The sequence below is a fragment of the Anguilla anguilla genome, chromosome 8 (genome assembly GCF_013347855.1).
Source record: "Anguilla anguilla isolate fAngAng1 chromosome 8, fAngAng1.pri, whole genome shotgun sequence".
Taxonomy (NCBI): Eukaryota; Metazoa; Chordata; class Actinopteri; order Anguilliformes; family Anguillidae; genus Anguilla; species Anguilla anguilla.
This window is the reverse complement of record NC_049208.1, coordinates 45,832,929-45,857,464: the sequence shown is the minus strand read 5'-3', so window position 1 is coordinate 45,857,464 and position 24,536 is coordinate 45,832,929. Positions and strand designations below refer to the sequence as shown.

Sequence of the window (24,536 nt, the reverse complement as noted above, 5' to 3'; positions counted from 1 at the left end):
GCGTAATTAGTGAGGTCACAGGCCACTGAGCTGTCAATCGAGCTGCGGTCAGGTAAAGGGGCCCTGGAGCCACGCCCACACTCGTCAGCAAAGACCGGGCTCGACCGGCGGGAGAGAAGCCGCTGCCGACGGACCGTATGGCGGTCACATCGCACGCCCCTTCACTCAGGCCGCGGGCGCTGGAAGACTGCCCTCAATCAGACCAGGCCCAGCATGCACTGGGCTCGGACAGAAGCCCTTCCCAGCAGGCAACGCTTCGCACACTCCGAACATAAAACCCAGCGTAGCCTGACCGATAAAGACAGAAAGTGAGAAAGTAAGCATGCGAGAGACAGAGAACGGTAGAGAGAGAGAGAGAGAGAGGGATGGGGAGAGAGGGGGGAAGACAGAGAGAGAGAGAGAGAGAGAGAGGGGAAGAGATGTTTGTCTGACACCAGGAAGCAGGACCACCCCGGAGACGCTGAAGGCGAAGCTCCTGACAGCGTAATGAGAAACAATTAGCCCTTAATTACAGCGCTGTGCGGGACCGCAGGGGGCCTGGGGGGGGCGCGTGGATGAGCCTCGGGAGAGGCACGGGAACGAGAGGGTGAGAGGAGAAGTAGAGGTGAGATGAAGAAGAGATCGGAAGAGGAAGAGGACAGAGAGGAAAAAGAGATGGAGTCAGCCAGTGGGGGGGGGGGGTCGCGTAAAAGGTGAGCTGTGACACACACACAATGAGTGGGCGGGGGTTGGGGGGGGGGGGGCGCAGTGCACTGGGAACGTGTGTAAATGGAACACGTGCCGCGCCGCACCTCGGAGAGCGAAACAGCGAACGATCTCAGACTGCACCGGGACCAGAGAGAGGGAAACACGTCACGAGACACTCCAGAGGAATTCCGAGCATCTTGGCAAATTTGTAAAAAATTAAATTAAATTTAAAAAACCAACAAAAAAAACTTCATGGATATGGGAGTTCCTGAAGACACAAAAGGAACTAATGAATAAAGAGTTTGAAAGTGTTGAGGATAAACCAGCACAGACAGCAGACCCCCCCACCCCAAACCCCCACCCCACACCACCACCGGGACTCTCAGGCTTAGCTAGTTTCCAAACACGGTTTTTCTTAGAGTACAAGATCCCCAAGCGTCTGTAAAACACCCAAAAAGCTTGCGGTCAGGGGGTGGAGGGGTGACAAGCGTGGAGGGACGTTAGGACCCGCCCCCCCCTCCCCCGTGGGGCTGCCTGGGGGGGAGGGGCATGGCGGGGTTCAGAATCATGTGACTCGGGATGCCCAGTGCTCTTCGCCTGTTCCAGATATTCTTCATCACACAACTTTGAAAAAAAACTAATAAAAAAAGATAGATCAACAACAGATGTAAAAAAAAATAAAGAAAAAAAGAATCAGTTTCTTTATACAAAACAAAAAAAAAAAAGAAAAGTTTATTGTTGTGGACATGAAACTGGAAACAGGCTGGTGTGTCCGTCTGTCCCAAATCCCCATTTCCGTCCGTCCGTCCGTCCGCCCGCCCATCTCCGGGGCTCCATCGTTACGAGGCCACCTCCGCGATGGGCTCCGCCTCCCCTTCGGGCTCCGCCTCCACCTCCTCCGCCTCCACCACCACTTCCTCCTCCTTCACTCCTCCTGCCACATCCCCCCCCTCCTCTTCAGCCACCTCCTGTGCCAGCACCACCACCGTCTGCACCTCCTCCTGCTCCACCTCCTCCTGCTCCTCCTCCCCCGGGGCGGAGGTGCCGTTGGCCTGGCCGTGCGCCATGGCCTCCAGCCGGAGCCGGTACTCCTCGGCCTCCTGCTCCTTCTGCAGGAGCTGCTGCCGGTACTCCTGCGCCTTGCGGTTGGCCTCCTGCAGCTGCTTCTGCAGCACCTCCCTGCTGTCCATCTCCCCCTGGGGAGGGGGGGGGGGAACACAGGAGGGTGAGGGAGATGGAGAGGAAGGGGGGATGAAAGGAGTGGAAGGTAGAATGGGAGAGAGAGGAACAGTGACAGTCAGAGGGAGACAGAGAGAAAGGGATTATTTTTCTTAAATTAGCACTTCATGCTTGTTCATTTATATGTATCGCTGTACACTTTAGAAACATTTACAAATGTTAATCCAGCCAATAATTCAGTTTGTACTTGAACACAAATTCCAAATTTGAAACGGAAAGTGAGAGAGAGAGAGAGAGAAAGAGAATGAGAAAGAGAGAGAGAGAGAGAGAAAGCGAAAGAGAAAGAGAGCTTCATCTCTCTGTCACGGAGACCGTTCCCAGGGAAACGGCGGTTATTCTTGCTCATGTCACACCGACCCCCCGCTAAAGCTCCACAGAGTCCCTCACACAGCTAAGAGCTCCCCACTCCATGCTCCCGCACACTCTCACCCACTCCATGCTCCCGCACACTCTCACCCACTCCATGCTCCCGCACACTCTCTCACCCACTCCATGCTCCCGCACACTCTCTCACCCACTCCATGCTCCCGCACACTCTCTCTCTCACCCACTCCATGCTCCCGCACACTCTCACCCACTCCATGCTCCCGCACACTCTCACCCACTCCATGCTCCCGCACACTCTCTCTCTCACCCACTCCATGCTCCCGCACACTCTCTCTCTCACCCACTCCATGCTCCCGCACACTCTCTCTCTCACCCACTCCATGCTCCCGCACACTCTCACCCATTCCATGCTCCCGCACACTCTCACCCACTCACTCACACTCTCTCACTCACTCACACACTCACTCACACTCTCACTCACTCACTCTCACACAGTCACTCACTCACTCACTCACACTCTCACACAGTCACTCACTCACACTCTCACTCACTCACTCACTCTCACACAGTCACTCACTCACACTCTCACACAGTCACTCACTCACTCACTCACTCACTCACTCTCACACAGTCACTCACTCACACTCTCACACAGTCACTCACTCACACTCTCACACAGTCACTCACTCACTCACTCACTCTCACACAGTCACTCACTCACTCACTCACACTCTCACACAGTCACTCACTCACACTCTCACTCACTCACTCACTCACACTCTCACACAGTCACTCACTCACACTCTCACACAGTCAGTCACTCACTCACTCACTCTCACACAGTCACTCACTCACTCACTCACTCACTCACTCACTCTCACACAGTCACTCACTCACTCACACTCTCACACAGTCACTCACTCACACTCTCACACAGTCACTCACTCACTCACTCACTCTCACACTCACTCACTTACTCTCTCACTCACTCACTCACTCACTCACTCACTCACTCAGTCACTCACTCACTCAGTCACTCAGTCACTCACACACTCACCCACTCCATGCTCCCGCACACACTCTCTCCCACTCCATGCTCCCGCACACTCTCACCCACTCCATGCTCCCGCACACTCTCTCTCTCACCCACTCCATGCTCCCGCACACTCTCACCCACTCCATGCTCCCGCACACTCTCACCCACTCCATGCTCCCGCACACTCTCACCCATTCCATGCTCCCGCACACTCTCACCCACTCACTCACACTCTCTCACTCACTCACACACTCACTCACACTCTCACTCACTCACTCACTCACTCACTCTCACACAGTCACTCACTCACTCACTCACACTCTCACACAGTCACTCACTCACACTCTCACTCACTCACTCTCACAGTCACTCACTTACACTCTCACACAGTCACTCACTCACTCACTCACTCACTCTCACACAGTCACTCACTCACTCACACTCTCACACAGTCACTCACTCACTCTCACTCACTCACTCACTCACTCTCACACAGTCACTCACTCACTCACACTCTCACATAGTCACTCACTCACTCTCACTCACTCACTCACACTCTCACAGTCACTCACTCACACATCACTTACACTCTCACTCAGTCAGTCACTCACTCACACTCTCACACAGTCAGTCACTCACACTCTCACTCAGTCAGTCACTCACTCACACTCACTCACTCACTCACCCTCTCACTCTCTCACTCACTCACTCACTCACACTCTCGCTCACTCAGTCACTCACACTCTCATACAGTCAGTCACTCACTCACTTACTCTCTCACTCACTCACACTCTCACTCAGTCAGTCACTCACTCACTCACACTCTCACTCACTCACTCACTCTCTCACTCTCTCACTCTCTCACTCTCTCACTCTCTCACTCACACTCTCGCTCACTCAGTCACTCACACTCTCACACAGTCAGTCACTCACTCACTTTCTCACTCACTCACTCACACTCTCACTCAGTCAGTCACTCACTCACTCACTCACACTCTCACTCACTCACTCACTCACACTCTCACTCACTCACTTACTCTCTCACTCACTCACTCCCTCCCTCACACTCTCGCTCACTCAGTCACTCACTCACTCACTCACTCGCTCACTCAGTCACTCTACGTTACAGCATAAGCACGTGACACAAAGACGACCCACGTTCAGCCTCACTGACCTTGCCCTTTGGCTCCGTGTGATTGGACGACGACGTGTCCATTCGCCTCTTACGGGCTGGCGGGGGCTGGAGCTCCTCCTCCACCACCTCCTCTGTGATCTGGCCCGCTGGCACGGCAACCACTGCACGAAAAACACAGGGTCAGAGATAGGCTCCGCCCTACTGTCAAGCCCCGCCCCAAACTCCGCCCCCAACCTCCCAACCTGAGTACTCGTGGGCCAAACCCACACTGTAAATCCTCTTTAGATAGAGAATTCTAAACAAAACGTGTGATGACCAGAGTGTACAACCACAAGAAAGAGGAATTCTTTTTTTTTTTTTTTCAAAATCGTCAGTAATCTGCAAGACTTATTCTAAGTAACTATTTTAGATTCACGTTTCAGTGGCGCAATGGATTCTGGGACAACTTCCACTGTTCAGCTAGACTTTTTGGAGCCCCTGTTCTGCACTGGACAGGACCCGTGTGATGGGTGCACGAGGGCGCCCCCTGGTGGTGCTCACTCTGCTGCCCGTGCTGCATGGTCACAAAGAAGGGCTGCCCCAGGCCTCCGGACTGCAGGTTGCCATGCTGGTCCGTCACTATGGTGATGACCCTCTGACCCCCGTCTCCAACCAGGTGCTGAACTGCCGAGTCCACCGAGTCAGCAGCGATGACTTCCTCCATCTCTCCTGGAGAGAGAGAGAGAGAGAGCGAGAGAGAGAGAGAGCGAGAGAGAGACAGAGAGAGAGAGGGAGAGAGAGAGAGAGAGAGAGAGAAGGGGAGAGAGAGGGAGAGACAGAGAGTGAGAAGGAGGGAGAGACGGGGAGGGAGGGAGAAAAAGGGACAGACAGAGAGGGAGAGGGGGAAAGACAAAGAGAGAAAGAGAGCGAGGGAGAGACAGAGGCAAACAGAGAGAGGAAGAGAGCGGTCACATTGGGCTCTCACTCTTCTCCCTTTCCATCCCCTCCATCACATCACTCCCTTTTCTTTACACTTCCATTTCTGCATTTCAGTCTAAATTTTATTTGGATTAAATAAAACAGCCGTATAAATTCACGCTTTTAATTAGATTTGTTTTAACCAGGCAGTTTTTTTTTGTTGCTTTCTTTGATTTGCTAACTAGCTAGAGACTGACTAGCTGCCTCACCAGTCTGATGCTTTCTCCCCATCTCACCTGCGTGAGGCGTGGCTGAGCAGCAGAAGGGGCGGGGCAGCCCGCCTTACCTGAGGAATTCTTGGTGGTGGAGGAGATGAGGTCAGCAAGGTTGACCACGCCCCCGGAGGACAGGATGAACTGAGGGCCGATGGCGTTGCTGGTGCTGCGATCGACGTTCACATTCACCTGGTTCTGCATCCCCTCCTGCGCACACACACACAGAAACACACACACACACACACACACAGACGCACAGAGACAGACACACACACACACACAGATACACACACACACACACACACAGATACACACACAGATACACACACACACACACAGACAGACACACATACACACAGAAACACACACACATCCACACACACACAGAGACACACACACACACACACACACACACACACACACACACACACACAGACAGATACACACACACACAGAGACGCACACACACACACACACAGACACACACACACACAGAGACACGCACACATCCACACACACATCCACACACAGACACACACACACACAGAAACACACACAGACACACACACACACACACAGACAGACACACACACAGAGACGCACACACACACACACACAGACACACACACACACACAGAAACACACACACATCCACACAGACACACACACACACACACAGACAGACAGACACACACACACACACACAGACAGACACACACACAGATACACACACACACATCCACACACAGACACACACACAGAAACACACACACATCCACACACAGACAGACACACACACACACACAGATACACACACACACACACAGAAACACACACACATCCACACACAGAGACGCACACACACGCATATATACACACACAGAAACACACACACACACACACACAGACAGACACACACACACACATCCACACACAGACACACACACACACAGAAACACACACACACATCCACACACAGAAACACACACACACACACAGACACACACACACACAGAGACGCACACACACGCATATATACACACACACAGACAGACACACACAGACAGACACACACACACACACACACACACAGATACACACACAGATACACACACACACACAGAAACACACACACACACACACACAGACAGACACACACACACACACACACAGAAACACACACACACACACAGACAGACACACACACACACACAGATACACACACACACACACACAGACAGACGCACAGAGACACACACACACAGATACACACACGCACAGACACACACACACACACACACACACACAGACGCACAGAGACACACACACACACACAGATACACACACGCACAGACAGACACACACACACACACACAGACGCACAGAGACACACACACAGACACAGATACACACACGCACAGACACACACACACACACACACACACAGATACACACACGCACAGACACACACACACAGGTATACACACACATCCACACACGCACAGAGACGCACACACACACATATATACAGACACACAGACACGCAAACAGACAAACGTGCACACATGCACACACACGCACACACAACGATGTCAGTAGCTGTCTGACAGTGGTGCGTAGTTCAGTCCCAGGTATGACACACCTGGTGTAAAACACACTGCATTTATCACATGTCCTTCATTATGAGCTTGAACACATCAGAGCTGTGCCTTGAAGCACACTTTCTCACTTTCCCCTGAAAACAGGAAGGCAGCATGATTTAACCTTTTAAGGTGCAATATCAGAATATGTGATCAGAATGTTCTTAACTGAACATTCTAATGCTGATATAACAATCACTACTGGTGATTGAAAGAAACAGAGCTCCAGAACACTGACTTGATCCAGACACTGAATTCTGGAAAACCTACTCTTTTAAGAAAAATAAAATTAACACCACTAGTTTGCCACAAGGGGGCGACATTGCATTATTACACGTGGCTACAATAGAAAACAAGTCGGGAAGTGTGACATTAGAAAGGAAAACTGGCCATTCACACACACCCTCTTTGTGGAGTCCTCACAGGACATCCACACACCCTCTCTTTGCGAGGTCCCTACAGGTCATTCACACACCCTCTCTTTGTGGGGTCCCCACAGGTCATTCACACACCCTCTCTTTGTGGGGTCCCCACAGGGCATCCACACACCCTCTCTTTGCGAGGTCCCCACAGGTCATTCACACACCCTCTCTTTGTGGGGTCCCCACAGGTCATTCACACACCCTCTCTTTGCGAGGTCCCCACAGGGCATCCACACACCCTCTCTTTGCGAGGTCCCCACAGGTCATTCACACACCCTCTCTTTGTGGAGTCCTCACAGGACATTCACACACCCTCTCTTTGTGGAGTCCTCACAGGTCATTCACACACCCTCTCTTTCTGGGGTCCCCACAGGGCATCCACACACCCTCTCTTTGCGAGGTCCCTACAGGTCATTCACACACCCTCTCTTTGTGGGGTCCCCACAGGTCATTCACACACCCTCTCTTTGTGGGGTCCCCACAGGGCATCCACACACCCTCTCTTTGCGAGGTCCCCACAGGTCATTCACACACCCTCTCTTTGTGGGGTCCCCACAGGTCATTCACACACCCTCTCTTTGCGAGGTCCCCACAGGGCATCCACACACCCTCTCTTTGCGAGGTCCCCACAGGTCATTCACACACCCTCTCTTTGTGGAGTCCTCACAGGTCATCCACACACCCTCTCTTTCTGGGGTCCCCACAGGTCATTCACACACACCCTCTCTTTGCGAGGTCCCCACAGGGTACGCTACCTGCAGCAGCGCCATAAGCTGGCCGTTGTTGTTGTCGGCGGCGATGTCGTAGGGCGTCTTGTCGAACTTGCTGAGCGTGTGCACGTCGGCGCCGTACTTGACGAGCAGCTCGGCCGCCGTGCGGTGCCCGTGCTCCGCCGCCCAGTGCAGCGCCGTCATCTTCAGCATGTCTTTGGCGTTGATGTCAGCGCCGCTCTGCTGGGGAGGAAGGGTCCCAGAGGAAGAGCGCGCGGGGAAGAATGTGAGAGGAGGAGCGGGAGAGGAAGAGGAGTGTGAGAGAAAGAGCACGAGAAGAAGAATGCGAGAGAAAGAGTGTGAGAGGAAGAGTGTGAGAGGAAGAGTGTGAGAGGAAAAGTGCAAGAAGAGCGTGAGAGGAAGAGCAGGAGAGGAAGAGTGTGAGAAGCAGAGCAGGAGAGGAAGAGTGTGAGAGAAAAGTACGAGAGGAAGAGTATGCGAGGAAGAGAGCAAGAGGAAGAGCGCGCGAAGAAGAGTGAGAGGAAGAGCAGGAGAGGAAGAGCGGGAGAGGAAGAGGAGTGTGAGAGAAAGAGCACGAGAAGAAGAATGCGAGAGAAAGAGTGTGAGAGGAAGAGTGTGAGAGGAAAAGTGCAAGAAGAGTGTGAGAGGAAGAGCAGGAGAGGAAGAGCGTGAGAGGAAGAGTGTGAGAGGAAAAGTGCAAGAAGAGTGTGAGAGGAAGAGCAGGAGAGGAAGAGCATGAGAGGAAGAGCAGGAGAGGAAGAGTGCGAGAGGAAAAGTGCAAGAAGAGTGTGAGAGGAAGAGCAGGAGAGGAAGAGCGTGAGAGGAAGAGCAGGAGAGGAAGAGTGTGAGAGGAAGAGCAGGAGAGGAAGTGTGTGAGAGGAAGAGCAGGAGAGGAAGAGTGTGAGAAGAAGAGCAGGAGAGGAAGAGTGTGAGAGCAAAAGTACGAGAGGAAGAGTATGCGAGGAAGAGAGCAAGAGGAAGAGCGCGAGAAGAAGAGTGTGAGAGGAACAGTACGATGAAGGATATATTAAGGACACAGAATGAGAACAAAGACCTACTATAATCACTTCAACAGCTGCAATGACTGCACTGAACTGACTTCTGACAAACCAAATGTGCTCAACAGAGTCCTCATACAGCTGCTTCAATGTTAAAGGCTAAAAATAAGGTGATTGGAGGGTGGTGTGTGTGTGTGTGTGTGTGTGTGTGTACACTTGTGTGTGTGTGTGTGTGTGAACGCTTGTGTATGTTCGCGTGGGCGTGTGCCTATGTTCACACACGCACACACACTCAGGTATTTAAAAAGAGCACTAATAAAACTGAAAAGAACACAAATGGGAGATCACACACGGGACGGCTGCGTTTCAGCGCTGTGGTGTTCCGGGCGGCGGCGGAGCTCACCCTGACGAGCAGCTCCACGATGGAGGAGTGGCCCTCGGCGGCCGCCATGTGCAGCGGGGTCCGGTCCACCTTGGTGCGGGCGTCCCGGCTGACCCCGGCCCGGAGGAGCACCTCGGCGGTCGAGTAGTGTCCGTGCTGGGCGGCCAGGTGCAGGGGCGACGTTCCCAGCTACCCACAAGAAAAGGTTCCCAAAAAACAGGTCCCAGTTACCGAAAAACCCATGGGTTTTCAAACCCATTTTTTTATTTACATTTTTATAAAAGCGGTACACCGTAAAGGTACAGAGATTGTCTCATGATTCTTTTTTAACCCTGCGGTTATGACATCATAACGAAGTCCTACGAAGTCATGGAGTTATGAAGCCTTACGGCACTCAAGATAAGAGCGTCTGCTGAATGCCGTAATGTCTGTTTGCAGAAAACATTTTGCTCCCATTCAGGAGGGCAATTTCACTCACTGGACCGAAATGAAATCGACCCCAAGAAACCTCTGCACAGCCTCTGCACAACCGCTTACAAACCAAACTGCTTTCCGCCGCCCGCTTCAATCTTTTCCTTTCAGTTTTTTCATAAATGAAAAAAAAATAATAATAATTCAATAAAAACAGTGGCTTCCTTAAAGCAGCCTGAAATACATACATCCCAAAACAAAAAACATAACCTGCCGTATAATATCCATGCCACAGCAAAATATAAAAAGAAAAAATAAATAATGAATCAATATAAAAAATATACATTTTTAAAATAACCCTTGCGGTCCCATCTTATTTCTCTGTTTCAGGGTGAGGTGGAGTGTGGTTTTTTGAGAGTTGCTCAGTTTCGGAGTCAGGTGGGGTGCGGATCAGTGTCCCGGTGACGGAGGCGGGGGCGCATTACCCAGTCTGTGGTGAAGGGGGCGCCGTTGGCCATGAGCGTCCGGACCTCGTCCTCCTGGCCCTTCCGCGCGGCCTCCAGCAGCCGCTTGCCCAGATCCACCAGCGACATCTTAGAGAGGAGAGGTGGAGCATAGCTGGGTCACAACAGGGGCGGGGACCTCCCACCCACACCACCCCCGTCCTGCCAAGTCACAGGCCCCACCCACCACTCTCACCCCCATGACAGAGGCCCTGCCTCCCCAGGCCAGAGGCACCACCCACCAACCCCACCCCACCCCCCAGGCCAGAGGCACCACCCACCAATCCCACACCACCCCCCAGCCCAGAGGCAGCACCCCACCAGGCCAGAGGCCCTGCCACTCATACAATAGGTCCCACCCCCCTGGCCAGAGGGCCCACCCCCCAGGTCCTGCACCTCATGTGTGGAATTAGGTCTGACTGAGATGTCAACTGTAAACCAGCCGCACACACAAATCTAGTACTGCAGTCTTAACTGAGCTTAGTTTAAGCAGTTGTGTGATTACTTTTGCCAAGCCCCACTGAACAACTCATTGCTCAAGTGAATTTAAAACTCTTTTATTATTACTAATCACCCTAAGTGTAACTGGCAGAATAATTCCCTCCCTCTGGTGAGCATTCTGGTCCACAATGACTGCTGTGCATCACCCTAGTGGGTACTACATGATGCTGCACTGTACCACTTCTCTGAAAAAAAGCTTTACTTAGAACAGCGTTATAGAAATGCTATCCATTATTACCATCGTTGAGTCAGGTTCAATATTTGTGTTCAAAGTATTTGTTTAATGGGTTTAAATACATAGAAAGACCTTTAAAAACACCCATTGGTGTGTCCTTCCCCCAACACTTCCAACAACCCACTATCTTGCATTAAGGGTAGAGAGCAAGGAAGGGTTAAAAAAATATAACATTTGGTCCGAGGAATTTGGAGCGTGCCCCTGCAGGCCTTATGGTGAATTGCAGGTATGGAGCTACAATGTAACAAGAATTCCCTGAAGGGCGCGCTTTCCAAGAGCGGTGCACGCAAGCGTGTGGTTTTTTCGAGTTACCTTCCACAACTGACCCTAGTAATGTCTTACCAGAATAACGTCAGAGAAGAACTGCTGTCCGTCATTTCGTTCACAAATACCAAATTACACATTTGCATCAAAGTCAATAGTCAAAAGCTGATCAACCAAAGTTTTATAAGCGGTCATATTTTAAAAACATGACCATCAATTAATATGCACTTAATTGGAGAAATGAGAATAAATATCGAGGCTATACAGTTGCGCAATCTACCACCAAAGTTAAGCGTCGTTCATAGACTAGTTTGGACCTCGTCCTCTTGTCTTGTTTGCCTTTATTTCTCGATTGTAGCCGATTAGCTACGTGACTAGCGAGGCTTTACGCGGGTATCAGCGTCAATAACAGAGCATCACCAACGTAGTTCACCCAACTAGCTTCCTAGCTACGCTACACAAACAACCGTTTGTTTGTAGACTGAGTACATTGCGCTCCAGACAGGGAGACGCGCAAGGGGAGCACACAAACAGCAGTGTAATTAAGCATGGCAGGACGAGCAGCCATCTTACTGCTATAGCCAGGTCACAGCGAACTAAAACAGCACCGAAAGTGTTCGTTCGCATGTGTAAATCACTTCCCCTACATAGTATACCATTAACTCAATTTAAACACAAGACTAGACAGGAAACTGTCTTTATTATTTAGTTGTTGGTGTTCCGGGGGAAGTCGGATCTGAAATTCCTATTTAAACACGAAGAGAAAAAACTACTTCCACATCCGGTCGGTAAACATTCTCACGGTCGGGAGACATGCTTTTCAACAACTTTTCAACGTAATGTTGGTTAGCAATCTTATGCTTCGTCGTTTAACTAACGTTACATTTTCAGTAAGTGACCTTGTTAAGCGGCAGCATAAGTAAGTTCATCTTTACCCATCTTACCAAAACAAATGGTTCGCCAACTTATGCGCTCCGATCTCCGCGCACAGTTCAGCAAAACAGTGAGTAGCCAATGTTAGCTAGCTAGGTTTAAAGTAGCTACGTTAACGTTACTAGCCAATTGGCCAACTCTTGTCAGGTATTGGCAACCACTCCAGACAAGCCAGCAAATAAGAATGTTTTATTGACCTAATCGTATAGTCTAAATAAAGTAACGGTCTAACTAGAACACGTGTATAAATGCTAATCTAGCGAGAGCCCTGTAAAGCTCCAAAACAATGTGCAACTAATTCAAATCGCTAACGCGCCAAAGACCGCGAAAGAGCCATTTTTAAATTCGGCTAGCAGCTGGCTAGCGAAAAAGGCAAGTTTTGCTAACTTAACAGCCTTTAATTTTAGCTAGTTAGCTAGCGAACTAGTCTTGAAATATTGTAACTGATTCAGTTACTTACCTCACTGAGTCAGTGGGGGAAATGTCGTTTGCTAACTTAACTTTACGAGCATATATCTTACTCCTTCGACAACAGTTCGTGCATTTTCTTCCCTTACTACAACTTTTGAAAAATAAATATTTATTATTGCAGTTGCTCAAAGATGGCGGCTTTGGCGACACCGGAAGTGGAAACTGAAGGCGGACGCCCTCTCGTTGGGCGGATGAATACTTGATAGAATTTCGGGCTACGGGATGTTGTTCGAATTTAATAGTCGACAGCTATACAAGTCCTCAATAAAACAAACATTTGATTTCCATTTTTAGTATTTTAGTGATTAACTTTACGATAAACCTAAAGGGACACTGGCGTGTGCGATGAAGTCGTAGGGGGCAGTGACGCATAGTAAAAGACTGCACAACATGACTATGTTAAGAATCATAATTGGGCCCAATAATGTGTGTTTGATGTTAGTTACGCGTAATGTTCGCCGCGGAAAGATGAGTTGGACGGATAATACGTGCCCTTTAATCTGTGCACATGAACTCATTGAGGATGGGCCCTAAATTTTAAACTATGATCTCAGTATTTAGGTGCAGGAGTGGGAAGCGTGGCTATTGTCGTTTTGAATGCTGCATAGGTCGCAAAGAATGAAGCGAATTTATCGCTGAATAATGATTATATTTTTAAAGATCCCATACGGGACAGGAATTTTTACATAATTTTGGAGCGATAAACTGGTATTTGCAAAGATTCATTTTGGGCCCAGATTAGAGGTCAGTTTCTCTCCCTGCCCCGTTACTTTGTGGATTTCAGTGCCGTGGCTTGTCTAATAAAACCTGAATTTGGACTTGTTTTTTTGTTTTTGTTTTTCACCTGTAAAGTCACAGTTTCCCCAGCAGATGTTCCCCAGCATAGCACACTGGACTACATTACAAATGACCCCTCATCCAGAAGGACTCCATTGATTTTATACTGTTTATTCAACTGGATATTTACTGACCTAATTCATCTTAACTAACTTTGCTCAAGGGTATAGCATGGCAGTTCCCCACCTGGGAATCAAACCTGCAATCTCTGACTCATTGGTAATTATGCACCAAATAACCAACCACTAGCGCAACAATGACTTTTTAAAATTATTTTTAAAAATTGATTAGAATGGTCCACTTAGTAATGGCTGCCATTTTTGGTCCGCATAGTGGTGCAGTTGATGGAACTCTCCTCACAGCAAGACGGTCCTGGGTTCAAATCCCAAGTTAGGCTATTTGGGGGGGTTGTTAAAGAACGTGTATCAGTCAACCTACCCTACATATATAAAGGTTCATTAAATTTTGCAAGAGGTCCTGGAGTCCCCAGGAGATGTGTATAGATTGAGCCCTATCACTGACCTATGTGAGGGTTGAGGCCCAGACTTGGCTTTATTTGGGAATGTTTTGTGGGTGGCAGGCACACCAAACGGTTACTGCACGAAAGCCAGTTGAGTTTTGAATTTCTTGCAATTCTAATCGGGCCGCCACCAAATTCAGTTTACTTTGTTCCCCCGAGACTGATGCCTGCCAATTTTCAGTCACTTCTGGTTTTGGTGAAATGTTATGTTGGTCATAATAGCAGCAGAAATAAAATTTCCACAGTCTGACTGGATAAATTGTTTAATTTGCATGTGATAATGCCTGTGCCATCATTTGACATTCACATAATGCAGTCAGTACTTAACATAAATTTAACATTTGAATAAAGTAACGTACACAAGCTTTTTATTGTTCAGACTTCTTTATTTCACAAGTGCCAATCCAAGATCTAACCATCACCCCTGGAAACAATTGGCTGGTGTAGGCAGCGTTACCAGTTAGACAGTGTTTCGAGTTGATACCTTGGGGCCAACATGTAACATTTTACCTTCAAAAGATACATACTATGCGGCAACTTGACCATACATTCCAAGTTGTAACACCTATGGCACCAGCTACACCTGCTTTCTTTTCCCCCCTCTGACATTCAAACTACAATACCCAGAAACCAAGCTGCCCACAGCAGACTGAAGCAGCATAATGAATTCTACCAAATAAATAATTGTTTTAATGTTAATAATTACTTAGTGTCTCAAAAAGGCAAAGTTTGTATAAAGCGCAAAGTGGACTATGGTGTTTTTGGCTTGCAGAAGGCTTGAACTAATAAATCTGCTTTCCTGTTTAACACAATCAGACTGTTTCTTTCCTTTATGTTTTTACAAGGTCAGACAAGGCAAATTTCCTTGTCTGACTCATGACCTAGTTTAATTCAAAAGCAGGCACAGCTGAAGAGGCATCACTCCTATCCACTTTTCCATTTTTGTCACCTTGCAGTGCAGCTCTAGTTCTCTTTAGAGAGAATTTGCGCAAAACCACCTCTTCACAAAACTCTTAAAGGAACCATATTTATATTAGTACAGCTGGTTCCCCAACTCAGACAAGGTCCTGACATCTGTGTTCTGGGAAATTCAGAAAACAGCTGAAATCATTTCCTTAAGTGCTTGAAGGGAGCCTGTTGCCATGCAATTTGCTGTGACAAGATAACGTCAAACTGGACAAAATTTCATACACTTGTGAAGACATTACCACTGTGCACCACTTTGTGTGTCTACAGTTTGGACCAATTAGCGTTCAACACTGTGCGGCAGTTCACAGTATATTTTCTTGAAACTACAAATACTATGGTACCAGTTTAAATTCCACAGTTTCTCATATTACAGCAGGTCAGAAACGAAGACGTGGTCTTATCCGGGTGAGATCAGAGGTGAAGGTTGCCATGGAGACGGGGGGGGGGGGCGGGGCGGGGTCTTACAGCAGCAGGGTGAAGTCCAGCAAGTCGACACTGGCGATTGGCTCTCTCCAGTAGTTGAAGGAGTTGTACTCTGATAGCTCCACCTCCTCCTTGCTCTTCACCCAATCCTGGCCCTTCTGCCCGCCCTTCTGTTTCTTCTCCACCTGGCCACCCTTGATTGGCGGCCCGTCCATCAATCCCAGGCCCTCCAGCTCGGACAGATCCAGATCCGGGATTGGCTGCCTCCAGAAGTGGAAGGAATCATATTGGGTGTTCGGGGTGTCCAGCATTGCAAACTGAGGGTGGGGGAGCAAAGGAACAAAAAGGATTAACAGTCTGACATGGGAGAACTCCTGTATGTCAATTTATTTTATTTTCTTAAAGCCAATGGCCTATCTTTAAGGAGTGGAGGTGCAGCTAATCTGCTGCTGTAATGACAGCGATGGACGCATGTTGTGTCCCCAATTGTTCAGATTTTAAGGAATAAGTGCATTACTATGGAGAGCAGCAATGTGTTGATTGGTTAGTAGGACCTTGGTGATGACCTATGACGGCTCCGCCCACTTGAGATTCATGAAAGCTGAATTTTCTCAACCAGATATTGTCTACCGACTGAGTCAGTATCCGAAACGGATCTCCTCCAGGTCTGAGTCTAACTAGCAACCGATAAAGGAGAAGTGAGACTCATGCAGAGTTTGGTCAGCCGCAGCTGACCTGTAAATTCACAGATGATGGCCTTACCAATTTAATACCATTTCGCACTATTTTTAGGCGCTGGTGTCTCTAACCCGTATTATGTTGCGCTCGCTAGGATGCTGCGAGTTTGACGCGTATTACAAACAGCCTCGTCACCCAGCGAATATCCGCCATACATCACGAAACTAACGGACAACGCGCATTCAGTCGCCTCTGTTTTTGGACTGAGATCCTTAAGAACTAAACGGGCAATGAATGGGCGAAAACGGAAACCATATAACCGGCACCTGACGTCATCCTATGTATCCATCATCCATCTGCGTCCTGCAGCGCTGAGTGATCCTTTATTTCGGAACTACAAGGTGGTGTCCCACACCCACCGGCGAATTTTATCTCGCAATGTTTCGCTCGTCCTTTTCTTGTCCGTATACAGCATCACGTCTGCTCGCCCAACTAACGTCTAATTTAAGTCAGCGGGTCATGCAGTGCCAATTCATCCTAAATATAGGTCGGAAACTGCATTCACATCCAAATCTGGGCGTCACAGCTTATGACAAAGCTTTTCGAACATGCAATTAATAAACGCAAATGCAATCACATGCAAATGATTACAAGCAGGGAAAGCGAATTTGGTTATTTTCAAAGAATCGCGTATAGACTAAGCCAATGAGCCGCAAACCGTCTCACATTTACACCATTTTAGTCTGCATCTAAACTGAACATAAACATTGCGCTTAAAACTAAAAGATCCGTGTTTCAAATGTATTAATGTGAAATATCCCTCTATCGTGATAAATCGCTAATATTAACTGAAAATACAAATTGACAATGCTCCATCTGTGAAAATTGGCGCAGGTGCATTGGGTGGACCTCATAATAACCATGCAATGGTAAAAATGACACGACCCCGTCGCCAGCCAAATTAGGAAATTCAAAGCCGCCAGTTTACCGTTTTTTTCCCCCTCTAGTCCCAGCAGCGAACAGAACAGCCCTCCTTTTGTGGCAATTCCTTGCTTCGCAATGAAAAGACGCTTTTGTTCAGCTACTGAGCAATGCTCGCGCCAGCGACTCCTGCCTCTGCTGAAAGTGCGCGGTGCGCGCTCCCACCGCGAGTCTTCAGCGCCATAGCCACGCCCACAGCCGGCCAAACCAAATTGCCGGTATCATCGAGATGTCCAATAGACTAATACAGTGCCTTCGGAAAGTATTCAGACCGCTTCACTTTTTCCACATTTAATTAAGTTACAGCCTTATTATAAAAATTGATTGAATTCATTTTTATTCTCATCAATCTACACACAATACCCTGTAATGACAAAGCGAAAACAGGTTTTTAGAAATTTTAGCAAATTTATTAAAAAATAAAAAACTGAAATATCACATTTATGTAAGTCTTTAGACCCTTTGATATGGACACAATATTGAGCTCAGGTACATCCTGTTTCCATTGATCATACTTGAGATTTTTCTACAACTTGATTGGAGTCCACCTGTGGTAAATTCAATTGATTAGACATGATTTGGAAAGGCACACACCTGTCTATATAAGGTCCCACAGTTGACAGTGCATGTCAGAGCAAAAACCAAGCCATGAAGTTGAAGGAATTGTCTGTAGACCTCCTAGACAGGATTGTGTCAAGGTACAGATCTGGTGAAGGGTACAAAACATTTCTGCAGCATTGAAGGTCCCGAACAACACAGTGGCCTCCATAATTCTTAAATGGAAGAAGTTTGGAACCACCAGGCCTCTTCGTAGATCTGGCCGCTCAGCCAAACTGAGCAATCAGGGGAGAAGGGCCTTGGTTAGGGAGGTGACCAAGAATCTGATGGCCACTCTGGCAGAGCTCCAGAGTTCCTCTGTGGAGATGGGAGAACCTTCCAGAAGGACAACCATCTTTTCAGCACTCCACCAATCAGGCATTTCTGGTAGAGTGGCTATACTAAAACCGCTCCTCAGTAAAAGGTACGTGACAGCCCACTTGGAGTTTGCCAAAAGGCACCTGAAGAACTCTCAGATCCAGAGAAACAAGATTCTCTGGTCTGATGAAACCAAGATTGAACTCTTTGGCCACAATGCCAAACATCATGTCTGGAGGAAACCAGGCACCGCTCATCACCTGGACAATATCATCCCTACGATGAAGCATGGTGGTGGCAGCATCATGATGTGGGGATGTTTTTCAGCGGCAGGACCTGGGAGACTAGTCAGGATCAAGGGAAAGATGAACGGAGCAAAGTAAAGAGATCCTTGATGAAAACCTGCACAAGAGCACTCAGGACCTCAGACTGGAGCAAAGGTCCACCTTCCAACAGGACAATGACCCTAAGCACACAGCCAAGACAATGCAGGAGTGGCTTCGGGACTAATCTGAATATCCTTGAGTGGCCCAGCCAGAGCCTGGACTTTAACTCAATCAAACATCTCTGGAGAGACCTGAAAATAGCTGCACAGCAATGCTCCCCATCCAACCAGACAGGGCTTGAGAGGATCTGCAGAGAAGAATGTGAGAAATACCCCAAATACAGGTGTGCCAAGCTTGTAGCGTCATACCCAAGAAGACTCGAGGCTGTAATCGCTGCCAAAGGTGCCTCAAAGTATTTGAGTAAAGGGTCTGAATACTTACAGTCAGCACCATAATTCAATGGACAGTGACACATTTTTTGTTATTTTGGGTCTGTACTCTAGCACATCGAGTTCGAAAGGATACAATGACAATGAAGTTGAAGTGCAGACTGTCAGCTTTAATTTGAGGGTATCACCCATATCGGCTGAACCATTTAGAAATGACAGCACTTTTTGTACATGGTCCTCCCATTTTAAGGTACTACAAATGTTTGTTGAATTGGCTTCACAGATGTGTTTTGTAAGGCAGGTGTATTCATTTGTGTCGTTAGTGAATGCAGAAGACAGCTGTTGATGTCTAGTCTTGATTCTAGACTTTGCAATTGCCTTTGGAGATTGTTGTTGGGGTGTGACAACATGAGGAAGACAGCAGTGTCGATGCAAATTAAGCTGGCCGTCACAAGGCTCAGAAATGAAAATCAATCAATCAGGAACATTGCAAAAACCCTGGGCATGCCCAAGTCAACAGTTTGGTTCATCATTAATAAGAAAAAAACAACTGGTGAACTCAATTATGTCAAAAGACCCGGTAGACCGAAGAAGTGGATGACCGGAGAATACTCTCTATGGTGAAGAAAACCCCCCTGACAACAGCCCAACAGATCAAAAACACTCTCCTGGATGCAGGTGTAGATGTGTAGATGTGTAGATGAAGTCTACCATACATAGAAGACTACACCAGCAGGACTACAAGATGCAAACCACTGATAAGCCTGAAGAACAGAAAGGTGAGATTACAGTTTGCTAAAAAGCACCTAAAAGAGCCCCAAGAGTTCTGAAACAAAGTCTTGTGGACAGATGAGACAAAGATTAACATGTACCAGAGTGATGGAAAGAGGAAAATGTGGAGAAAAAAAGGAAATGCTCATGATCCAAAGCATACCACCTCGTTCATGAAACATGGTGGAGGGGGTGTTATGGCTTGGGCCTGTATGGCTGCCAGTGGAACGGGCTCAATTGTCTTCATCAATGATGTGACTGCAGACAGAAGTAGAACAATGAATTCTGAAGTCTACAGAAATATTTTAGATATTCAGATAAAACCAAATGCCTCCAAACTCATTGGACGGCACTTCATCATGCAACAAGACAATGACCCGAAACATACTGCTAGAGCAACGAAGGGGTTTTTGACAGGCAAAAAGTGGAAAATCCTTGACTGGTCTAGTCAATCACCGGATTTGAATCCAATTGAACATGCATTTTACATGCTGAAGAGGAGACTGAAGGCAAAAAGTCCCTGAAACAAGCAGGAACTGAAGATGGCTGCAGTACAGGCCTGGCAGAGCATCACCAGGGAAGATACCCAGCGTCTGGTGATGTCTATGCATCGCAGACTTCAAGCAGTCATTGCATGCAAAGGATATTCAACCTAATATTAAAAATGATTACTTTATTCTACATTATGTTAAACTGTCCAATATTTTTTGATGCCTGAAAATGGGGGGGGACTATATACAAAAGGTTCTATAATTTCTAAACGGTTCATCTGATATGTATGAAAATACCCTCAAATTAAAGCTGACAGTCTGCACTTCAACCTCATTGTATCCTTTCAAACTCAAAGTGCTAGAGTACAGAACCAAAATAACAAAAAATGTGTTACTGTCCAATGAATTATGGTGCTTGCTCACTGTATGTAAATGTGATATATATACATACAGTTTATTTTTTTATTTAATAAAGTTCTAAACCTGTCTTCGCTTTGTCATTATGGGGTATTGTGTGTAGATTGATGAGAACAAAAAATGTAATCCATTTTATAATAAGGCTGTAACAAAATGTGAAAAAAGTGAATGGGTCTGAATCCTTTCCGAAGGTACTGTATGTGTGTGTGTGTGCATGTGTGCGTGCGTGCGTGCGTGCATGTGTGTATAGCTAGATGTAACGTTAGTTATAGCTCCAACAGAAAACGTTCTTAACTCCATGCTTTTCATCCCATTTGCCAACAGCTGACGTCACCCGAGAAAAGCAATTCCAAAGTAATGGTCCTGGAAACTTGATTCAAATGGCAGTTATATTCCCAAGAAGTGACAATTGATTGCCTTCTTCATATTTCTTTCAAGTTTTTAACCCATTCCTAACCATTAAATTGTAATAAACACTACTAGATTATTGTGACCTGTCCAACAGACAAGAAGAGGGTAGGCATGTATCCTGCGTTCATTAACATTCATATCTGTAAGACATGTCATATGTAAACCATTCCTCATTACTAGCTAGGTTAAAGTAGGTTTGAGCAGTAACCTTACACTACCAGACAAAACATAAGAAAGCTGAAGGAAAATGGATATCCGCACACTGGATTACAGCTCCCAATACTTCATTGACTAAAAAGAAACATTTCAAAACCAACAGGGTCTTCATCAGGCAGTGCAGGCAAAAACATTTACAGTCATACCTCACACGGTGTTTAAAGACAACAAAGGCACTGATGGGACCAGGGAGAAGTCCACTAGACCTCGTGGGCATCGCCGGGTTGTTGCTGAGGAGAGGAGAGAAAGAGATGATGGAGGATGTGTATGTCACTCGACACCTGCACACTGCGTTGCTGGGGAGGCCTGCTATCAGTAAGCTGGAGCTTGTGGCGCGTCTAGACAGTATCACTATGGAGACGCTAAAGACAAGTTACCCAAAGCTACGCAGCAGTCTTGGTGAGGTGCAGTAGCCGTATGCCATCAGGCTGAAACCAGGGGGCCAACCATTCTCGTTGAAGACGCCCAGGAGGATTCCATTGCCACTGATGGACAAAGTCAAGAAAGAACTGTCCCGCATGGAAAGCCTCAGGTGATCAGCAGAGTCGAGGAGCCAACAGACTGGTACTCCAGCATCGTAGTGGTGCCCAAGAAGACAGGTGCCGTACGCACATGTGTGGATCTCACTAACCTCAACGAGTCAGTGTGTCGAGAAAAGTACATCCTGCCATCAGTGGAGGAAACACTGGGAATGCTGGCTGGAGCCAGAATATTAAGCAAGTTGGATGCCAATATGGGGTTTTGGCAAATACCCGTGACTGAAGATTCAGCGAAGTACACAACCTGTCATGGTTCTGTGTTCCTGTCCGTGTTTCCTTGTTGGGCCGCCAGATGGCGGTACTTTGGTTTGTGTCCTGTTTAATTGTATTATTATTCTCAATTATCCAATTTGTGTTTGCTGGTTGTCTCGTTTTCCCTTCCCTCTCTGTGGCCTGATTGTTCATGGTGCCCTCCTGTGTCTCGTCAGTGTCTGTTCTATTTAAGTTTCCCTCTCCCTTGACTCAGGTGCTGGATCCTTGGTTATGTCTGGTTGTTTTGTGCGTAAGCCCCTACTCAAGTACCTGCTCCATGTGTTCCTGCCCATGTTCTGGTTTCCTTGTGTTTTGGATTTTGTGGATTTTCTTTGTTCCTGTGTTGTTTTAAAGTTTTCCTTCGTTTGTTGAAAGTTGCCCTGCGAGGCTTTTTGTTCCCTTTTGTTCCCTTTTTCTAAGTAAAGTCTTTTGTTCTGATCTTTGGAGTTTTGAGTTTTTCCCCCTCTGCGTTTGGGTCCAAACCCCCCACGCATCCTGACACAACCTTCATTACACCCTTCGGCCGATATTATTTCAATTGGCTGCCCTTCGGCATTGCCTCTGCCCCCGAACATTTTCAGAACAGAATGGTGACTGAGGTCACGGAGGGGCTCAAAGGTGTCATCTGCCACATGGACGATATGCAGGAGGAGCACGACGCTCGTCTGCATGTTGTGCTGGGGAAGACCCAGAAGGCGCGCATCACCCTGAACGTCGATAAGTGCAACCTGTCGAAACAAGAGGTAACCTTTCCTGGCCATGTGATCTCCGCCAGCGGCATTAGCCCCGACCCGAGTAAGACAGAGGCTGTAAGGAACATGGAGGAGCCGACAAATGTGAGAGAGCTGAGGAGCTTTCTCAGCAGGGTAAATCAGCTGGGGAAGTTCATCCCGCAGCTGGCTGAGAAAGACAAGGCTCTGCGAGACCTCCTGTCAAAGAAGAACTGCTGGCTGTGGGGCGTCGAGCAGGCCAGAGCTTTTCAAGATCTGAAAGATGCGTCCCCACCACCGGTGTTAGCCATGTACGATCCGAATAGGGAATGCATTGTCTCAGCAGACGCGTCGTCTTATGGCTTAGGGAGTGTGCTTCTCCAAAAATGGGATGAGGAGTGGAGACCGGTAGCCTACGTGTCGCGGTCTCTCACACAGACGGAGTAGAGATACGCGCAAGTGGAAAAGGAGGCCTTAGGCCTGCCCTGGGCTTGTGAAAGGTTCGGCATCTTTCTCATCAACACTTCCAGCTGGAGACAGATCACAAGCCTCTCCTGAGTCTCCTGGGGTCTCAAGCATTGGATGCTCTCCCTCCACAGATTCAGAGTTTTCAGATGCGCCTGATGGGCATTGCTCATGTGCCAGGAAAGTGCCTGTGGACAGCCGATACGCTGTCACATGCTCCTGTGAAGAAGGGAAAAACACCAGAGGAAAAGGAGTTCTTTGAGAACACAAACATCTATGTGGAAATGATAATGGAGAACCTGCCCGGCGAGCACTGCCTACCTGGAAGAGCTGACAGAGCAGCTGAAGAGGGACAGTGTGTGCGCATGAGTGATGCAGCTGTGTGAAGAAGAATGGCCAGCACACAGCAACAGTGAGCCGGCACTCGAGCTGTACTGGGCGGAACAGGCGTTCCTCACAGCAAAAGATGGACTACATGAAGATCACCAGGGCGTGGACAGACTGGACTTTTACCCTCTCCCTGGACATATTATATAATAAAATGTTTTGATGAATGCAATTGGTTGCCTTGTATATTCTGTACTATTGACCAAACTTCTTTCTTGGCTTAAATTGAGCAGTTGCTGGCATGATTGATATTTAGATTAGACTCAACTTTATTGTCATTGCACAGAATACAAGTACTGATACAATGAAATGCAGTTTAACATCTAACCAGAAGTGCAAAAGAAGCAGTAAAGTGCTGTGCAGTGTAATGTACATATGTATAATTTATAAATAGAATGAACAGTAAGGGTAGGTATGAATGTGCTAAGATATATACAGTATGAACAGTATTAACAGAATGAACAGTATGAACAGAGTGGTATGAATACGCTAAGATATATACAGTATGAACAGTATTAACAGAATGAACAGTATGAACAGAGTGGTATGAATACGCTGAGATATATACAGTGTGAACACCAGTATAAACAGTATGAAATGTAAACACTAGGAAATGCAGAGTAACAGCTCGAGGTATGATAAGAATACGATGTACACACTATAGCTCAGATATAAACACTATAGACAGTACTATAAATATGAATACACTACTAGATAGTGTTTATATCTGATCTATAGTGTGTACATCGTAT

At 47.6% G+C, this 24,536-nt stretch overlaps 2 protein-coding genes across 2 annotated transcripts; both read right to left on the bottom strand.

Annotated features, from left to right (window-relative positions):
* Window positions 1–508: 508 nt before the first annotated feature.
* On the bottom strand, window positions 509–13,229 carry gabpb2a (GA binding protein transcription factor subunit beta 2a). The gene is made up of 10 exons (XM_035430625.1): window positions 13,077–13,229; window positions 10,666–10,773; window positions 9,791–9,958; window positions 8,414–8,611; window positions 5,668–5,803; window positions 4,965–5,132; window positions 4,464–4,585; window positions 1,596–1,883; window positions 792–822; window positions 509–537 (listed from the first exon to the last, which is right to left on the bottom strand). The coding sequence occupies exons 2-10, from the start codon at window positions 10,771–10,773 to the stop codon at window positions 509–511; spliced, it is 1,248 nt and encodes a 415-aa protein (XP_035286516.1). The 5' UTR covers window positions 13,077–13,229.
* A 1,462-nt stretch (window positions 13,230–14,691) lies between these two features.
* Window positions 14,692–17,659, bottom strand: mllt11 (MLLT11 transcription factor 7 cofactor). The gene is made up of 2 exons (XM_035430141.1): window positions 17,503–17,659; window positions 14,692–16,153 (listed from the first exon to the last, which is right to left on the bottom strand). Exon 2 carries the CDS (start codon window positions 16,145–16,147, stop codon window positions 15,875–15,877), a length of 273 nt encoding a protein of 90 aa, XP_035286032.1. The 5' UTR covers window positions 16,148–16,153; window positions 17,503–17,659; the 3' UTR covers window positions 14,692–15,874.
* Window positions 17,660–24,536: the final 6,877 nt, after the last annotated feature.